General features: G+C 38.3%; 1 protein-coding gene and 1 pseudogene across 1 annotated transcript in view; both read left to right on the top strand.

Annotated features, from left to right (window-relative positions):
- Positions 1 to 2,592: 2,592 nt before the first annotated feature.
- Positions 2,593 to 3,453, top strand: LOC133553972 (U3 small nucleolar ribonucleoprotein protein IMP4-like; annotated as a pseudogene).
- Positions 3,454 to 8,651: 5,198 nt separating this feature from the next.
- marchf9 (membrane-associated ring finger (C3HC4) 9) overlaps positions 8,652 to 18,542 on the top strand; it is a 48,306-nt gene continuing 38,415 nt past the window's right edge. The window contains exon 1 of the mRNA XM_061904322.1: positions 8,652 to 9,934. Coding sequence (XP_061760306.1) covers positions 9,602 to 9,934 — 333 coding nt within the window. The 5' untranslated portion in view covers positions 8,652 to 9,601. The remainder of the gene's footprint in view (positions 9,935 to 18,542) is intronic.

The raw sequence follows: 18,542 nt of genomic DNA, 5'->3' as shown, positions 1-18,542 counted from the left end.
CTTAGGAATTGTTTTAGTTTTAATAAATGTGAAAAAGCAAAAAAAACCTTTCACATTGTCGTGATGCGGTTTTGAGAATAAAACTAATTTCAATTAGGAATACAGTATGCCTCTAACATAAGATCGAGTAAAAAAGTGAAGCACTGTGAATAATTTCCAGATGCACTGTACCTACATGGATCTGGTTGCTATTGCTGAATATCCACTGTCAAATACTCAGGGCTATTCCAGGCTTACCTGGGCCCCATTACAAAACGTGTTCACACTTGATTTATTAATGTAAAAAAACGATGAATTAATCAAGCTTGAATTTATTATGGTGAATTTTTGTCATGCTAAAAAAAGTTGTTCAATAATTCATGTTTTGGTGCAAAATAACAAATTTAACATAATGAAAACATATAGTTACAAATGTTCCTCGCACAACCTCGTCTGGGATTCGATGCTTATATGTCAAATTACCAATCTAGCACAAAAACTGCGTGCCGATTTGGATAATTTGCCATTAGATTTGTTATTAATGACACGACAAGAAGGGTTTAGGAATACATTCACGGTAAAATTTCATATGAAGCTCCTTGTCGAACATTTAATGACATTTTACATGCGCTTCTTTACATACACAAGACCCAGTGGATCTTTGGGTCCTATGCAGTACTGTACGCACAGTGCATGTTTTGCCCAGTTGCCCCTGTAAAAACATTTTCTACTAGGTTCTGGTACCTGGTCAGCTGAGGGATAATATATGGTGGGGCAAAAAAGTATTTAGTCAGCCACCAATTGTGCAAGTTCTCCCACTTAAAATTATGACAGAGGGCTGTAATTTTCATCATAGGTACACTTCAACTGTGAGAGACGGAATGTGAAAAAATAATCCAGGAATTCACATTGTAGGAATTTTAAAGAATGTATTTGTAAATTATGGTGGAAAATAAGTATTTGGTCAACCATTCAAAGCTCTCATTGATGGAAGGAGGTTTTGGCTCAAAATCTCACGATACATGGCCACATTCATTCTTTCCTTAACAAGGATCAATCGTCCTGTCCCCTTAGCAGAAAAACAGCCCCAAAGCATGATGTTTCCACCCCCATGCTTCACAGAAGGTATGGTGTTCTTGGGATGCAACTCAGTATTCTTCTTCCTCTAAACACGACGAGTTGAGTTTATACCAAAACGTATACATGGATGATACAGCAGAGGATTGGGAGAATGTCATGTGGTCAGATGAAACCAAAATAGAACTTTTTGGTACAAACTCAACTTGTCGTATTTGGAGAAAGAAGAATACTGAGTTACATCCCATGAACACCATACCTACTGTGAAGCATGGGGGTGGAAACATCATTATTTGGGGCTGTTTTTCTGCTAAGGGGACAGGACAATTGATTCGTGTTAAGGAAAGAATGAATGGGGCTATGTATCGTGACATTTTGAGCCAAAACCTCCTTCCATCAGTGAGACCTTTGAACGGTTGACCAAATACTTATTACAAATAAATTCTTTAAAATTCCTACAATGTGAATTTCTGGATTTTTTTTCACATTTTGTCCCTCACAATTGAAGTGTACCTATGATGAAAATTACAGACCTCTGTCATCATTTTAAGTGGGAGAACTTGCGCAATCGGTGGCTGACTGAATATTTTTTTGCCCCACTGTAAGGTTGGGCTACACCACTGTAAACAGCATTTTCAAACATAACATCACTGTAACTTTTGAAGTTACATTGCTACAAGTAATAAACAAGCATGCTGATGTTAGCTCACTCTGTAGCTGTGCCTTATTAATTGACGCTGCAAAACTGACCAAGAATTAAATACAGAAAACAGTTATTCTCTTTTGTCGTTATTGTTAGTGTTTTATTTAGTATATAATGGGTGCATTTAATGGGCTGCGTTTTTTATTTCAGTTTTGACGACTTAAGCCGTTTATGTGTACGGCCAACCACTCGAAAAATAGCTAAATGGAGCTTTAAAGACACCATGGAGTGGAATTTGGGTATTACATCTTTGACAAATTATCTCAAATATCTCTCCTTTGACCTTTGCAGAAAATGTCATCACTATTTTAAAGGATAAAGAAACATAAGAAGCATTCTACATTAGCTGCATGTATTAATGTTAAGAAAAGATAATGCAAAAAAAATTACTAAGTCAAACAGCTTTAACAGAGGAGCAGTCGGATGAGATCACAATGAAAGGTAAGGCGGGTTGAAGACAAGCAGTGTTGGACCATCAATGACTATCACTGCAAACCATAACTCTGAACAATTACTCATTTACAACACTCAAAAGACTGACAAAAATGGACAACCGGTGCTTGGTCTGTGTGGATGCAGATGCAGGACTGGGCTCCAGAAACCCCTGGACCAGTACCAGTCATTTCGAGATCTGGCCTCATAGTGTAGCGGCCAGAAACAGTCACAGTATAAATGTCTGACAAATATCATGCCGACACTGCAGAACAATGTAGGGCGGGGGTGTCAAACTCGTTTGTATTGAGAACAACATTGCAATTAGGGCTGTTCTCAGAGGGCCGCTTGTTGGGTGAATATCTAGTAAATTGATATAAACATATAATAGCACAATTTGCATGGGCAATCATGTTTGATTACTATATTTTTTACCAATATTTTTTTACTACGAACAATTGAGGAGAAAAAACAGACGTTTAGGGGGGCTCTCGATGAAAACCTGGTCCTGTCAACAGAGGTACGCAAAGAGGCGTTGCAGCTGCAGAAATTCCTGGAGTACAATGACGACGGTGCAGATGGTGTCAGCTCACACAGAGACGACGAGTACGAATGGGCTAGAGTTGAAGACCCTAAAATCATGATCACCATGTCCGGAAAACCCAGTTCCAGACTCAAAATGTTTGCAAAGGAGGTGAAGCTGCTTTTCCCTGGAGTTAAGCGGAAGAACAGAGGGAACCACATGGTCCCCGCACTTGTTCAGGCCTCCAAAGCCAATAACATGACAGAACTGGTGATTATTCACGAGACCAGAGGACAGCCAGATGCCTTGGTGGTGTGTCACCTGCCATTTGGACCCACCGCCTACTTCACGCTGTATAATATGGTCATGAGGCACGATGTCCCCAACATCAACACCATGTCCGAGGCCTACCCTCATCTCATTTTTTTACAACTTCACATCTCCGCTCGGCAGGCGGGTGTCCAACATCCTCTAGTACCTTTTTCCAGTGCCCAAAGAGGACAGTCGGCGTGTCATCACTTTTGCCAACCAGGAGGACTTCATCTCTTTCAGACATCACACCTGCAAGAAAACAGATCACAAGAACATCGAGCTGAAAGAAGTGGGACCGAGGTTTGAAATGAAGTTGTACATGATCAGACCGGGCACTCTTGAGAACGAGGACACGGCAGACGTGGAGTGGGGACACCACGCGTACACCAACACGTCCAAGAAAAGAAGGTTCCTCAGTGTTCAATAGGCTGATGAATCAAGATGGTTGTGTGCAGGGAACACATTCTTTCAAACATGTCTGACATGCCTTCTTTAATTAAAAATAAACACAAAACCAACATATTGAGGGATAACTTGCTTTAACATCTTAACAAACATCTTGACAAACAGATTTTCAAGTATTTATTTTTGATGACCTAAAATATTATTGGAAAATCTCGTTGCAGAATTTGAAAATATTAAAGTTTAGAAACTTTAATATTTCTGTCAAAATAAGAGAAAAAATATGTTGAGCTTGAAAGTGTTTGTTTTTTTCCACACACCTTTACAGTCTTCTGCGGGCCCGTTTTGCATGAAGAAGGGCATGTACAATGTCAATTAATTAACAACAAGGCGCGAGAATTTTACCGCAAACATAGCCTAGCCTGTTTCTGTGCTGTCACTAATACAAGTAATTGCAAATGTTCACAGTGGTGCACTGTATTAATGCTGGTCTTGTAGGGCAGTGGTTCTCAGATGGGGGTACTTGAAGGTACGCCAAGGAGTAAGTGAGATTTTTTTTAAATATTCTAAAAAAAGCAACAATTTAAAAATCCTTTAGAAATATATTTATTGAATAATACTTCAACAAAATATGAATGTAAATTCATAAACTGTGAACAAAAAATGCAACAATGCAATATTCAGTGTTGACAGCTAGATTTTTTGCGGACATGTTCCATAATTATTGATGTTGAGGATTTCTTTTTTTGTGGAGAAATGTTTAGAATTAAGTTCATGAATCCAGATGGATCTCTATTACAATCCCCAAAGAGGGCACTCTAAGTTGATAATTACTTCTGTCTGTAGAAATCTTTATTTATAATTGAATCACTTGTTTATTTTTCAACAAGTTGTTATTTTTATATCTTTTTTTCCAAATAGTTCATGAAAGACCACTACAAATGACCAATATTTTGCACTGTTATACAATTTAATAAATCAGAAACTGAGGACACAGTGCGGTATTTTACTTCTTTATCTCTTATTTCCAACCAAAAATGCTTTGCTCTGATTAGGGGGTACTTGAATTAAAAAAATGTTCACAGGGGGTAAATCACTGAAAAAAGGTTGAGAACCACTGTTGTAGGGCATTTATACTGGGTTTGAGCCCAGTTTAGAGTTGTCTCAGGCAGGATTGCAAATGTATGTTGTAATTAATCATTATTTCAATAATTAATTAAGTTAAATTTGTCACTTTTCACATATAATTTCTCTAAATTCAAGTTTGATATTGGGAAATTTAAATTAAAAGGTATAAAAATTGGGGGGCAGCACGGTGGAAGACGTGTTAGTGCGTCTGCCTTAAATACGAAGGTCCTGAATGGTCAGGGTTCAATCCTGGGCTCAGGGTCTTTCTGTGTGGAGTTTGCATGTCCTCCCCATGAATGCGTGGGTTCCCTCCGGGTACTCCGACTTCCTCCCACTTCCAAAGACATGCACCTGGGGATAGGTTGATTGGCAACACTAAATTCGCCCTAGTGTGTTGGCCCTGTGATGAGGTAGCGACTTGTCCAGGGTGTGTACTGCCTTCCGCCCGATTGTAGCTGAGATAGGCACCAGCGCCCCCCGCAAACCCAAAGGGAATGAGCCGTAGAAAATGGATGGATGGATGGTATAAAAATTGTTCGACATAAAGCGTGACAAATGTTTGGAATGATGTTGAGGGTCTCTAAATAAAAATAAAAAAATTTAGCCAGTAGCTGCCCTGATTTCAATAAATGAAAATATTGTGCAAAAGTTATTTGATATTAGCAAAAATAATTTATTCAAAGAGACCAATTTAATGCTCAGAAGTTTTGTATGTTTATTTGCTGATTAAACCATGACCCACTTCTTTACAATACAGGAGCCCCTCGTTTATCCCTGTTAATTGGTTCTGGAAATAACCGCAATAGAGGAATTTTCACAAAGTTGATTCATATAAATTTAATATTTTAATAGCTCTAGCATAAAAATAACTGTTAATTACCTTCGAAACAATTTTTAAAATATTATTAAAGCCCTCCAGACACAAAATAACACCCTTTGGTCACCTTTGCACTTTTATAATCCAATAGTATTGCTGCCTATAAGGCTAGGCCAATCAGTGGCCATGATACTGAATAGCACGCTCTGATTGGATAATTTATTTAGCGTATGCTTGAAAATGCTTAAGTCAGGCAAGAAACAATATATAATTGGACTATATATATATATATATATATATATATATATATATATATACACATATATATATATATGTGTATATATATATATGTATGTATATATATATATATATATATATATACATACATATATATACATATATATATATACACATATATATATATATGCATACATATATATATACATATATACATACATATATATATATATATATATATATATATATATATATATATATATATATATATATATATATATATATATATGTATATATATATATATATATATATATATATATATATATAGGTTACAGTCATTCAATGTTGGTTTCCGGCCATGCCGCTTACGTGGAGTGATTTCTCCAGATTCTCGGAACCTTTTGATGATATTATGGACCGTAGATGTTGAAATCCCTAAATTTCTTGCAATTGCACATTGAGAAACGTTGTTCTTAAACTGTTTGACTATTTGCTCACGCAGTTGTGGACAAAGGGGTGTACCTCGCCCCATCCTTTCTTGTGAAAGACTGAGCATTTTTTGGGAAGCTGTTTTTATACCCAATCATGGCACCCACCTGTTCCCAATTAGCCTGCACACCTGTGGGATGTTCCAAATAAGTGTTTGATGAGCATTCCTCAATTTTATCAGTATTTATTGCCACCTTTCCCAACTTCTTTGTGACGTTTTGCTGGCATCAAATTCTAAAGTTACTGATTATTTGCACAAAAAAAATGTTTATCAGTTTGAACATCAAATATGTTGTCTTTGTAGCATATTTAACTGAATATGGGTTGAAAATGATTTGGAAATCATTGTATTCCGTTTATATTTACATCTAACACAATTTCCCAACTCCTATGGAAACGGGGTTTGTAATGTCATGGCTGTCTTGAGTTCCCAATAATTTCTACAACTTTTGTTTTTTTGTGATAAGACTGATTGGAGCACCTACTTGTTAGTCACAAAAAACATTCATGAAGTTTGGTTCTTTAATGAATTTTTTATGGGTCTACTGAAAATGTGACCAAATCTGCTGGGTCAAAAGTATACATACAGCAATGTTAATATTTGATTATATGTCCTTTGGCAAGTTTCACTGCAATAATGCACTTTTGGTAGCCATCCACAAGCTTCTGGCAAGCTTCTGGTTGAATTTTTGGCCACTCCTCTTGACAAAATTGGTGCAGTTCAGCTAAATTTGTTGGTTGTCTGACATGGACTTGTTTCTTCAGCATTGTCCACACGTTTAAGTCAGGACTTTGGGAAGGCCATTTTAAAACCTTAATTTTAGCCTGATTTAGCTATTCCTTTATCACTTTTTACATGTGTTAGGATCATTGTCCGGTTGGAACACCCAACGGCGCCCAAGACCCAACCTTCGGGCTGATGATTTTTAGGTTGTCCTGAAGAATTTGGAGGTAATTCTCCTTTTTCATTGTCCCATTTACTCTCAATAAATCACCAGTTCCATTGGCAGCAAAACAGGCCCAGAGGAGAATACTACCACCACCATGCTTGACGATCGGAATGGTGTTCCTGGGATTAAAGGCCTCACCTTTTTTCCTCCAAACATATTGACGGGCATTGTGGCCAAACAGCAACATTTTTGTTTCATATGACCACAGAACTTTCCTTCAGAAGGTCTTATCTTTTTCCATGTGATGTCAGACCCCAAACACACATCAAACGTGGTAAAGGAATGGCTAAATCAGGCTAGAATGAAGGTTTTAGAATGGCCTTACCAAAGTCCTGACTTAAACGTGTGGAAAATGCTGAAGAAACAAGTCCATGTCAGAAAACCAACGCATTTAGCTGAACTGCACCAATTTAGTCAAGAGAAGTGGCAAAAAATTCAACCAGAAGCTTGTGGATGGCTACCAAAAGCGTCTTATTGCAGTGAAACTTGCCAAGGGACATGTAACCAAATATCAACATTGCTGTATGTATACTTTTGACCTCGCACATTTGGTCACATTTAACAGTAGACCATTAATAAATTCATAAAAGAACCAAACTTCATGAATGTTTTTTGTGACCAACAAGTATGTGCTCCAATTACACTATCACAAAAAATAAGAGTTGTAGAAATTATTGGAAACTCAAGACAGCTGTGACATTATGTTCTTTACAAGTGTATGTAAACTTTTGACCAGGACTGTATTTACACACATATAGACTGTATATATATATATATATATATATATATATATATATATATATATATATGTATATATATATATATCGGACAAGTCACCACTTCATCACAGGTCTTCTGTTACTGTTGTAAGCATTTCACCAATCTCGCGCACTTTGCAAATTATACGTCATTTCCATTGTGCGCAAGCAATTTGCATATCGCAAGATGAGATTTAAGACGAGATTTTGTGGATGGTTTAGTCAGTTACCCTACATTATTATATTTTATAAATAGTAAACCAAGTTGTGGTAGTAGTTTAGTCAGTAGTTTAGTCGTGGATGTACACTGTATAGTGGTAAGGGTTAGGGTTGGACTGATTTGAGGGCAATGCTCAGTTATATTGTCCCGACCACAAATGAATAGATTTACATAAGTATTTAATACATTATTTTGACACCAAAAACATGTATTTGCGCCCATTAATTTGCATAATGTGCACCACACATTATTCAAATATATAGCTGGAAGCGATTTGCAAAAAGATTGCGCATTATACAAATTTGCAAAATGCGGTTGCGCATTTTGCAAATTGCTCACATTGGTATTGTGCCTACAACATTACCATAAAACCAAATTATTAATGGTATGTGTGTAGTTGTGTTTACATCACAGATAATCCACCCTGTGTGCTTCTATCGGTTTTGGTTGGGAATCCAGATTCTTCTCACAGCTCATGGAGGACAAACAGGAAGGCAAATTATTCTCTTCAGTGAGTATGTTGCACAGCATGAAGGACCTGAGAGCTGTGACCCACATCAGAGGAAGGCGGAAGGAGGGCAGGTCCTGTTCGTGATTGCCGGGCATCCGGGTCCTTCTCCTACGTCAGCAGCAAAGGGCGATCAGCACCACGGATAGATCTTGGTCAACAAGCCAGCGGCCCCCCGCTTCGTGTTGGAGCTCTCGACGAGGCTCTTCGCCTCACCTGCGCGCTCCACGGACCAAATAGAAGGCTTTCTTTCAGGATATGTCGTCTCGGTTGTTCCGGAAGTGGCCGCACCAGCCGACCATTTCGAGGAGGGGAAAGCGAGCATCGGCAACAGCATCCTGGTGATGGGGATCATGTGCTCCAATAATCGATGCCGTCGTCGGTGTTTCTTTGCTGGAAGGCGCAGACACATCTTTTCTGGACTCTGACTTCAACAAAATCAAAACGCTGGGTGCCTTCTTTTTTCCTTTTTTCTTTTTTTAGTCTCACGCCTTCCTTTACCTTTTGATGGCGAGGATGGCAGACGTGGCTGTTTTTGTGTCCCGCTTGACTGCTGAAAAATGCAAATGATTGTTTTTGGACGACACGGTCTGACTCCGAGAATGCTGCATGGGACAGATCCCTCTTAAAAAAACGCCTCAAGCCATATTTTGTTCTTTTTTTAAATTTTTGGATAATGATTGTTGCCAAAGGTCCCAGATGTGAGTGCGTGGATGGCATGTTGTTGTGTTCCCGCACAGCCCGTCTTGAGTCCCCTTCCTCGGCTTTGCTCTGTCTATCCCTCGCAGTCTTCTGCTATGGGTAGCAAAACATGTAGGACATTCTCTCTTTTATGCCGCCAGCCGCTCAGTGCTCATGAAGAAAAACTGTCTTTTTTAGGGAAAAAACGGCAAAATGGACCGAGCAGAACACAAATAATATTGTCTGGCACGACTGGGAGGTTTGGAAATCTTCCATTAGTACCGCTTTTTAAACACACCCCTGGCTCATTTAGTCCCCTGTGATTAATAATTGGCCGTTTGATTACAAGAAGAAACAAATAAGTCTCCGTCTATGTAGCCAAACATGTTCAAGTATCGGATCCGCATGTTTTTCAACGAACTGAAAGTGCTGGTGTTTATGCGATCCGATTCGAGACAGTCCGGCCCCGACCCAGAGAGACGACCCACCGCCATGCGAGGCTTGGGGATGGGCGGCTGCGGCTGGCCGCCTTTTGTCGACTGCCATTCCCGGGACGACGACGAGGAGTACTACGGCAGCGACCCGCGGCCCCGGAGCCTGGCCTTTGAGGACAAGGAGCCCAAGCTGCAAGTGGGCCTGGACGCCGTGTCCCTGGCCAGTACCGCCAGCAGCCTGCGAACCCCCCAGTGCCGGATCTGCTTCCAAGGCCCCGAGCAGGTGTAGTGAACGCGTTTCAACACACATTGATCCGCATGATTTATGCAAAAGGAGTGCTTGTGTCGGTAGTTTTATTGTTAAAAGTGGGTCACCTGAGCTATACTGTACTAGCAGGCTGCATTCAGCACAGTCTTTTGTTTGAACACATGATTCTTGTTTTCAGCAGTTCCCACACATCTGAAATCCCGCCAGCATAGCAACAAAGAAAGTTAACCAATGAGATCTGCAGGATGACAAATATGCTTGAGTCACAATCATCAAACAATGGACCCTCAGGTCCTCATGTGTCACATGACCATTACTTTTCTCACCATAGTTAAGCTCATCTGCTTTTTTTTCTTTTCTTTTTTTAACTCCTGAGCCAAAACAAAAGTGTAAGAAGTGCACATGTTTGGCGTGTTTCCAACCAGATGTGCTGAAACCTGTTCAGCAGATCAAGCTGGAGCCGGGATCATTAGAGAGACTGTACGTCTTGTAGGAGCACAGATGGACATTACCATTTAGTCACTTCTCCGAGATGCGTGTTATTGCAGCCCATGTGCTAATTTATGACATCTGCCTTCTATGAGTTTCTATTGTGAGGCGTAGTAAAGCAGGCAACACTTTTGGATATGAGGCACCGGTTTGATGTCACCCACTTGCCCCCTCAAATGTCTTCCTTTAAAAATGGGGGGGCTAGTATTTATTGTGCAAGGTGACTCATCGTGTAACGTGGCCACAGCTACAAACAAAGGCTGCACTTCTCGCTGTACCTAGCACAGATATTAGCTTATTTTCTTATGCAACGTGGCTTTACTGGTGCACGTTTGCCATTTTATTATCCTTTCATAATTGAAGAGGTCACAACAGGGGCCCGGGTCATGTCGCTGTCAGCAGGCCAATTACCTGCAGGCGTAATCCCTTCACTCTGTGGGCCATGTCAATGTGCTATAGCTGTCTGTCAAAGTGTGCCAGTCTCATGTTGGTACACGCATGCTCATAGAAGAGAGATGGGGCTGAGGCACCCGTCTGCCCTTTCAGCCTCTAGGACCACTTTCTATGAAGGATAGGTTACCATAACGATGGAACCCAGTGATGATGGATTTATGGTTAAGTCATTGCTGACACAGGTCACAGGGTTAAGTTAAAAAAGTACCAATGATTATCACACACACTAGGCGTGGTGAAATTATTCTTTGTATTTTACCTATCACCCTTGATCACCCCCTGGGAGGTGAGGGGATCAGTGAGCAGCAGCAGTGGCTGCGCCTGGGAATCATTTTTGGTGATTTACCCCCAATTCCAACCCTTGATGTTGAGTGTCAACTTGTAACTAGTGCTGTCAAATGATGCATTTATCAGATTAATCACACATTTGAATTTAGATTAACCATGGTTAATCACAGGTTATTACTCGCTTGCATCATTTAAATCAGAGTTTTTTAACCTTTTTGACCTCAGGGTAGGGCTGGGCGATATATCGATATACGATATAATCGCGGGTTTGTCTCTGTGCGATGTAGAAAGTGACTATATCGTGATATTCGAGTAGACGTTCTCACCTAGTTGTTTTTAGCTGCGGGCATTACACTACAGGCTCTCCTCGCTCTTTCCTGTGTCGCCTTCTCACAGGCAAGCAGGCACACATTCTTACATACGTCACATACTGTCACGTCATACATCACATACGTACACACCCTCGCCAAGCAGAGAGGTAGCGGCGTGGCTAACGTTAGCTGTGATTCTAGCGGGTTGTTGCGAGAGAAAGAAGGTGCAAAATCTCGTAACAAATGAAGGACAAATTAATTCGTAAGAAAAACAGCACGGGGCCCATCGTCTGGCGGTGGTTCGGCTTCAAGTGGGAATATGTCGAATAGACAACTTTAATTTGTCATGTGTTGGCACAAGCGTTGCTACCAAAAGTAGCATTACTGCTAATATGTAGCATCATCTGAAAAGTCACCTGCTAATAACTTTAATAAATACAGTTTTGGTAAATTGACTTAGTTGTGATTTCCTTCTCTGCATGAAAGTTTAAAAGTAGCATATATTAGTGCAGTGTGAACAAGAAAGTTTTAATGTAGACACATAGAATCACCATACTGCTGTGATTATATGTACTGTATCCAGTGTTCATTCAAGGCTAACGCAAAATACCGTGAACTTTATTGTATATAATATCGCGGTATTAAAAAAAGGCAATATCACCAAGCCCTACCTCAGGGTCCAACTTTTCCACTACAGAGGGGCCTAGGACCCACTCAACTTCTAACACTAAATTAGTAATGTTACTCTGGAGTTTATTTGCCTTCAATAATTATATACAGCCTACTTACAATTTAAAATGATAAACCTAGTCAAATGATATGAAATAATGTGCTAGAAAAAATGATTATTATCAAGGCTTAGTTCAGGCTGATATGAAAATAAATACAATAATACTATCAAATATACTGCAAAAAAATGAAGTCATTAACACTGATGAAAAATACATTTACACACTATTATGTAGTACTTAAATAAACACATTCTAAATAAATTATAATAACAATAATATTATTTGTATGTCTTAAATAAACTGTCAATAACATTTTAGTGCAAATGAAAATACAGCGTCATCACTTAAGTCATATTTCTTGCGCTTAAGAAACTTCTCCATGACATTAGCTCCAGACTTGTTTGTTAGATGTTGTCATTATTGCCACAAGTGGTGAAAAAGGTTACATCTGAGTATCGCTGCAGCCTATACAAACCACAGCTGAGAAACGTCTATTTTTTGGTGTCCCTCTATGAGGCGCTCATGGTCCAATAATGGGCCCCGGTCCTTTGGTTTAAAAACACTTAAAAAAGAGCCCAGTATTTTCACACAAATGCAGTCTTATTTTCAGAATGTCGGAAAGGAACTTTTAAAAATGTTTTTACTTGCATGTAATTTATTTGCTCAAAACTTCCTAACAGTTTGATGTAAACACGTTGTGTTTTGGAGTAAAATATCCCAGTAAGCACAAAAGTTAGAGTCTCCTCACTCATCTTTGGTATGTATTGATCTAATCACTGACCGTATACAGGGATGGGAATTTTCCGCGGATCCGCGGAATTCCGCCGATTTTAGCGCCGTAAGGGTGGTTTTTGTCTCTGCATTAGAGATGCGCGGATAGTAGAGGTGTAACGTACGGTACGTGTATTTGTATTGAACCGTTTCGGTACGGAGGTTTCGGTTCGGAGGTGAACCGAACGTCACGGAGATATTAGGTAGCCCATTGCACGTTGTGTAAACAATGCACACCAAGGCACCATGAAATGATTTACGTGGGCCCCGACTTAAACAAGTTGAAAAACTTATCAGGGTGTTACCATTTAGTGGTCAATTGTACGGAATATGTACTGTACTGTGCAATCTACTAATAAAAGTTTCAATGAATCAAAAAAACAACAACACACGGCATGCTAGCAGCGATCAAGGTATATGATAGACTGACCACACCTCCTCTTTTCACGGGATACAGTATGTCCTCTTTGCGGAGCTGTCCAGGTGGAGTTTCTTAAATGCCTCAAATGTCCGGCATTTTAAGTTAAGGGTTGCGTGTATTTTCAATGTACGTTCAGGGTTAAGAAGGGGTTAAAAACAAAAAAAAAAAGTGCTGCACGGCAGCAACATTCGTGAGGGACGGGGAGACAGAGAGATTGAGAGAGTTATGATAAATGCGCATGCGTCGCCAGGCTATGCTTTTTAACCATAGATTTATCAGGTATTATTTTTTATTATCTATAGCAGTGGTGTCAAAACTGTGCCCCGGAGGCCATTTGCGCCCCACAGCTAATGTTTTAAAGGCCCACGACACATTCTAAAAATACTATTAAAATAAACAAAATCATAAACAAAAGTGAAATAAAAAAGCTTAAAGGCTAAATGTAATTAAGAAAAAGTTGCAACATTGACTAATAAATCAAAGCTGTTTTTTTTTCTTTTAAACTATCATTGCTCAAAACATAATATTGAATCAAAATCAATGTTATTATGAATTATTGACCTATCCAAGTTTCCGATTACTTCACATCAAATATTCCACTAAGAAAATTGTTTTTGGTGGAATATTTATCAAATTTGTTAAATAGATAATCAAAAAATTTATATTTTGTTGTTTTCTTACTGTACCGAAAATGAACCGAACCGTGACCTCTGAACCGAGGTACGTACCAAACCGAAATTTTTGTGTACCGTTACACCCCTAGCGGATAGGCAATTATATCATCCGCAACTGCATCACTAAAGTCGTCATCCACCCGCCATCCACTCAAACCAACATTTTATCAAAGCCCCAATCGGCCGCCACCCGCCCGTTGTTATATATCTAATATAGACGATGCAAAGCATTAGTGAGGTTAGAAAGTGTAACTCCCTCCAAATAGCACAGACACGATGGCTTTCTTGAACTGATTTATTTGAAGGCTCCCTTTCCCTTCAAATTCACCGTGAAAACTGTAATAAATAAAGCACATTACAAACGCAAAAGTAATAACATGCACAGCATGTGGATCAAACATTTTACCAAGTAAAATAACAACAAATGACAAACAAATACCTCGTTGGCCATACCCGGAAGTAACTTCCTTACATCTGTCGACAGACCAAACGAGACACTTCAAAATAAAAGTATGCCCACATACTGTTTCAAAGAGTGCTGCTCGTTTTTCGTATGTGGGTAACAACATTTAACTATTTATAAATGGTTGATTTATATAGGCTAGTAAGGTAAAGCGTTGTACCTGACAAGTTTCGGCTACCTTGCTTCTGCAGCCTTCATCTGAGGTGTCACGTGATGTTAGCGTGACGTTGTCTGTGACGTGTTATATGGATTGTACCATCAAGTGTTGTCAGGTACAACACTTTACCTACTAGCCTATATAAACCAACCATTTATAAATACACGTAAGTAGGCTAAATGAACCTCTTTAACATAACATTTAACTATGTATATATATTTCCGAATGGTTCAACCGCCACCCGCCCGAATCTATTTAAAATCTATTTTTTCATCATGTCACCCTCCCGAACTGCGTCCGCGGATGAGACCGCAAACCGCACAGCTCTACTCTGCGTTCACCTATTTATCAGTACAAGGCAAAGAATTCCAAATAATCCAAAAGTGTGCAAGAATTTGATATATGTGTAAACTTGTATACATAAATTTCATCACATGATCCATTTTAATGAAAATATTTGCTAATAAATGTGAAATTTTGGTCAGGAGAATATTGTTAGATTTTGACTCAAAATAGCAGGAAATGTATCCTAAGCTAACATAGATTTCAAAATTGTTCTGGGGTGGCATGCCCCCAGACCTACCCTAGCAGGCGAGTGCACATGCAAAGCGGTGTTTTAGGATTAAAAAATTTTCAGCTGATTTTGTAAATCTTCATAACAACCCGCAGTTAACCACCACGGTTAAGGTAAAGGAGCATGTACAGTCAAGATTAATTGTGATTAATCTGCGTATATATCCATGAATAATGCAAAAAAACAGTCAACATAAATTGTGTGATTAATCTGTGTAACGCCATGAGTAATGCAAAACATTTTTTTGTGATTTTTCACAGGAGTTAATTCCTTTTTAATTTTTATAGCCCTATTTGTAAACTGTTCTCATTTTGCATAATTGCACTTTAGATCTCACCATGGGCAAAAACGAAAAGAAAAGATTAATAAAACCTTGCTCACTATGCTATGAAATTACATTGGATTGTGCAAGTCAAACATTGACGATAACGGAAATAGCGTTAATAACTTCCAATGTCACTTTTCGATACTCCACATATTTTGTAACGTTGAAATGGAAATGGAAGTGCACAAAAGTTATACCAAAAACTAGTAATAAAATTTAAATAAAATGTGACGGAAACCTTTTTGAATAATACTGATATTTCTTTCTTTTCTTTTCTCTTTAATATGATGTGTGTATTCAGTATAAAAATATAATGTGATCTGTAGAAGATGTGTAAAATAACATAAAGATTGTTGTCGCAACATTGTTATTTCCCCCTTCAATTGTTTTCAGGCTATTTGTACGGGCTGAGCTAAGGCTGAAGTTGAGTGGGAGGGTTAACAATAACATCAGTCAACTCCCTTCCTTATTTCCCAGAGACCAATGAAAGTTATGACTCACTCTTGATACATTCAGAAAGGTCTTGTTAACCTAAAATAACGCCCCGGAGGCGTAGCCAGCCGAGGCGGCAATCAGACTGACAGAACGTGGGGATAGTTATTATCTCTGTCACCGGAATCTGCTGGAGCAGAGCTTCACCATTTCTCTAAAATTATGAAACAATTTGGAGCCATGTCAAGGGGACATGTTGTGTTGTTGTTTGGATGACTGTAGTGTTTGCTGCGTACAGTTCGCCCTGCACCTGCACTAAGGGAATATTAATCCACAGCTTTTTACGCCTTTTTGAGTTGTGTTTGCTACATACCCATCTGTTACATGAAAGTATTCCTCATTTAAAAAATGGCTTATTTTTATCAGAACGAGAGGAGAAAGTTGACCTTTATATCTCAACCTTTCCTATTGACTCAAATGAGCAAACATGCAAGACTTTCAAAGAAATAAGCAATTGTTTTCTTACATTCCACCTTAAGAGCACTTAAATACAGGAGTGTATGTTTTTGTATTTGTATCTACACAAAACACATTGAAGTTTTCATCGACCATTTGTATTAAAGCATATCTTCTCAAATAACAATACTAAATAAATTACATTTAATATACTTTAAATTAGTCAGTGTACAGTCTGAATGTATTATCCACTAAAACTTACTTAACACACAGTCATTATTGTGTAAATGGCTAGCGAAAAAACAGTGAGTACCAATATAAGTGTGTCCTGCAAGTCAAGCATAGTTGTGTTAGCATCATAATGTGGGACTGCATGAGTGCTGCATGCTGGCACTGAGGAGTTCATTGAGGTAAACATGATCCCCTACCTTGAGAAACTGAACCGTAAAGCAGTTTTTTTCTTTCTTCACCTCCTCTTCCTTTCTTTCTTTCTCTCTTTCTTTACGTCAGGGCCTGTCAACATACTCATATGTTTAGGCATTTTAGCCAAGTTTAATTTTTACATAATCCAAAAAACACACTTTATGTCCTCAATGTGTATTTTAGAGAAATATAGTTGAAATGAACAAAAAAATTCAGCTTGCCATAACTTTTAGTCATGTATTGTAAAAATGCACATCGTCATTTTAACTAGATTTAATTTAAAAAAAAAAGAAAAAAGAAAAATCTATGCTGTTTGCGCCGCACATATAATGGCACCCATACACTGCTCTCATGTGCTGTATTGCAACGGTCATGTGGAAACTATGTCTATGTCCATGTCTATGTGTATTTAAAGTTAAGGGCACGTCATGTGATCCGGATTTTATAAATTTTTATTAGCTACACTTATGAAATGACTACTCGAGGCAACGAAATATAGATCAAACCTTTTTTTATTATCACGTTAATCGATTAATCGTTGCAGCCCTATTTAATATCTATATATACAATTGTTTCCAAAAGTCTATTACTTGAAATGTGCACCTTTCACAAATTTGTTTTGAGTTTTTTTAAACCAAATCCACAGTCACAGCAAGTATCGATTCATATTTGGAACTATCGATATTTCTCAGCAACATCCACAGTGTATAAATTTGAGGGTGAACTCAGCAGGCACCTATACACATTCATTTTTAAACCTCTTTTTTTTATTTTATTTTGCATACAAAATGAGTGTGAGGGTTCAATAGTAAACAAAAGTGTTAACTATTTGAAAATTAGAGTCATGTAGATATTATAAAATATTGTCTAACTTGTGCTCTGCTGAGCAACTCACCTGCTCTGTAAACAAATGATGTTTTAGAGCAGTGTTTCTTAACCATTGTTGGGCAGCTAGAGGGCCGCTAAAAAATATATGTTTTTCAGCTGTGGTCCGTATGGGCGGCCGGCCACTTGTGGCAGTAATGACAATATCAAACATACAGAAGAAGTCTGGTGCTATAGTCATAGAGAAGTTTCATAAGCACAAAAACTATGACTAAAGTGGTGAAACTGTATTTTCATTTGCATTTCAATTGTATTGCCAGTTTAAAATAATATTATCATTTAATATTAATTTAGTTAGAATGTGTTCATTTTAGTACTGCGTAATTGTATGTAAATTTATTTTTCATCAGTTCTTATGACTCCGTAGGTTTATGTGTTAAATAAGTAATATTTGTCATTAACGCAGTTTCATGTCATTTGACAAGGGTTTGATTTCAAATTTTCAGCACTTATACAGATCCCAAATATACAAACCCCATTTCCATAGAGAAATTGTGTTGGATGTAAATATTAATGGAATACAATGATTTGCAAATCATTTTCAACTCATATTCAGTTCAATATGCTACAAACACAACATATTTAAAAAGAGAAAAAGACACATTCTTATTGGGAGTAGGAAGTCTCAATATTGAAATTACTACAGTGCCTCGTTTCATTGTTGAAGATCCCTGCACATGCTCTAAGATAGCATCTTTATCCTTCATGATGGTTGCGGCATTTGAGCTGCAATTTTTTAATTTCACTTCGCTTTTCACTCTCCTTTTCTT

This window comes from Nerophis ophidion, linkage group LG06 (assembly GCF_033978795.1).
Source record: "Nerophis ophidion isolate RoL-2023_Sa linkage group LG06, RoL_Noph_v1.0, whole genome shotgun sequence".
Lineage (NCBI taxonomy): Eukaryota > Metazoa > Chordata > Actinopteri > Syngnathiformes > Syngnathidae > Nerophis > Nerophis ophidion.
The sequence above is the reverse complement of the archived record's forward strand: the minus strand, read 5'-3'. Positions and strand labels throughout refer to the sequence as shown.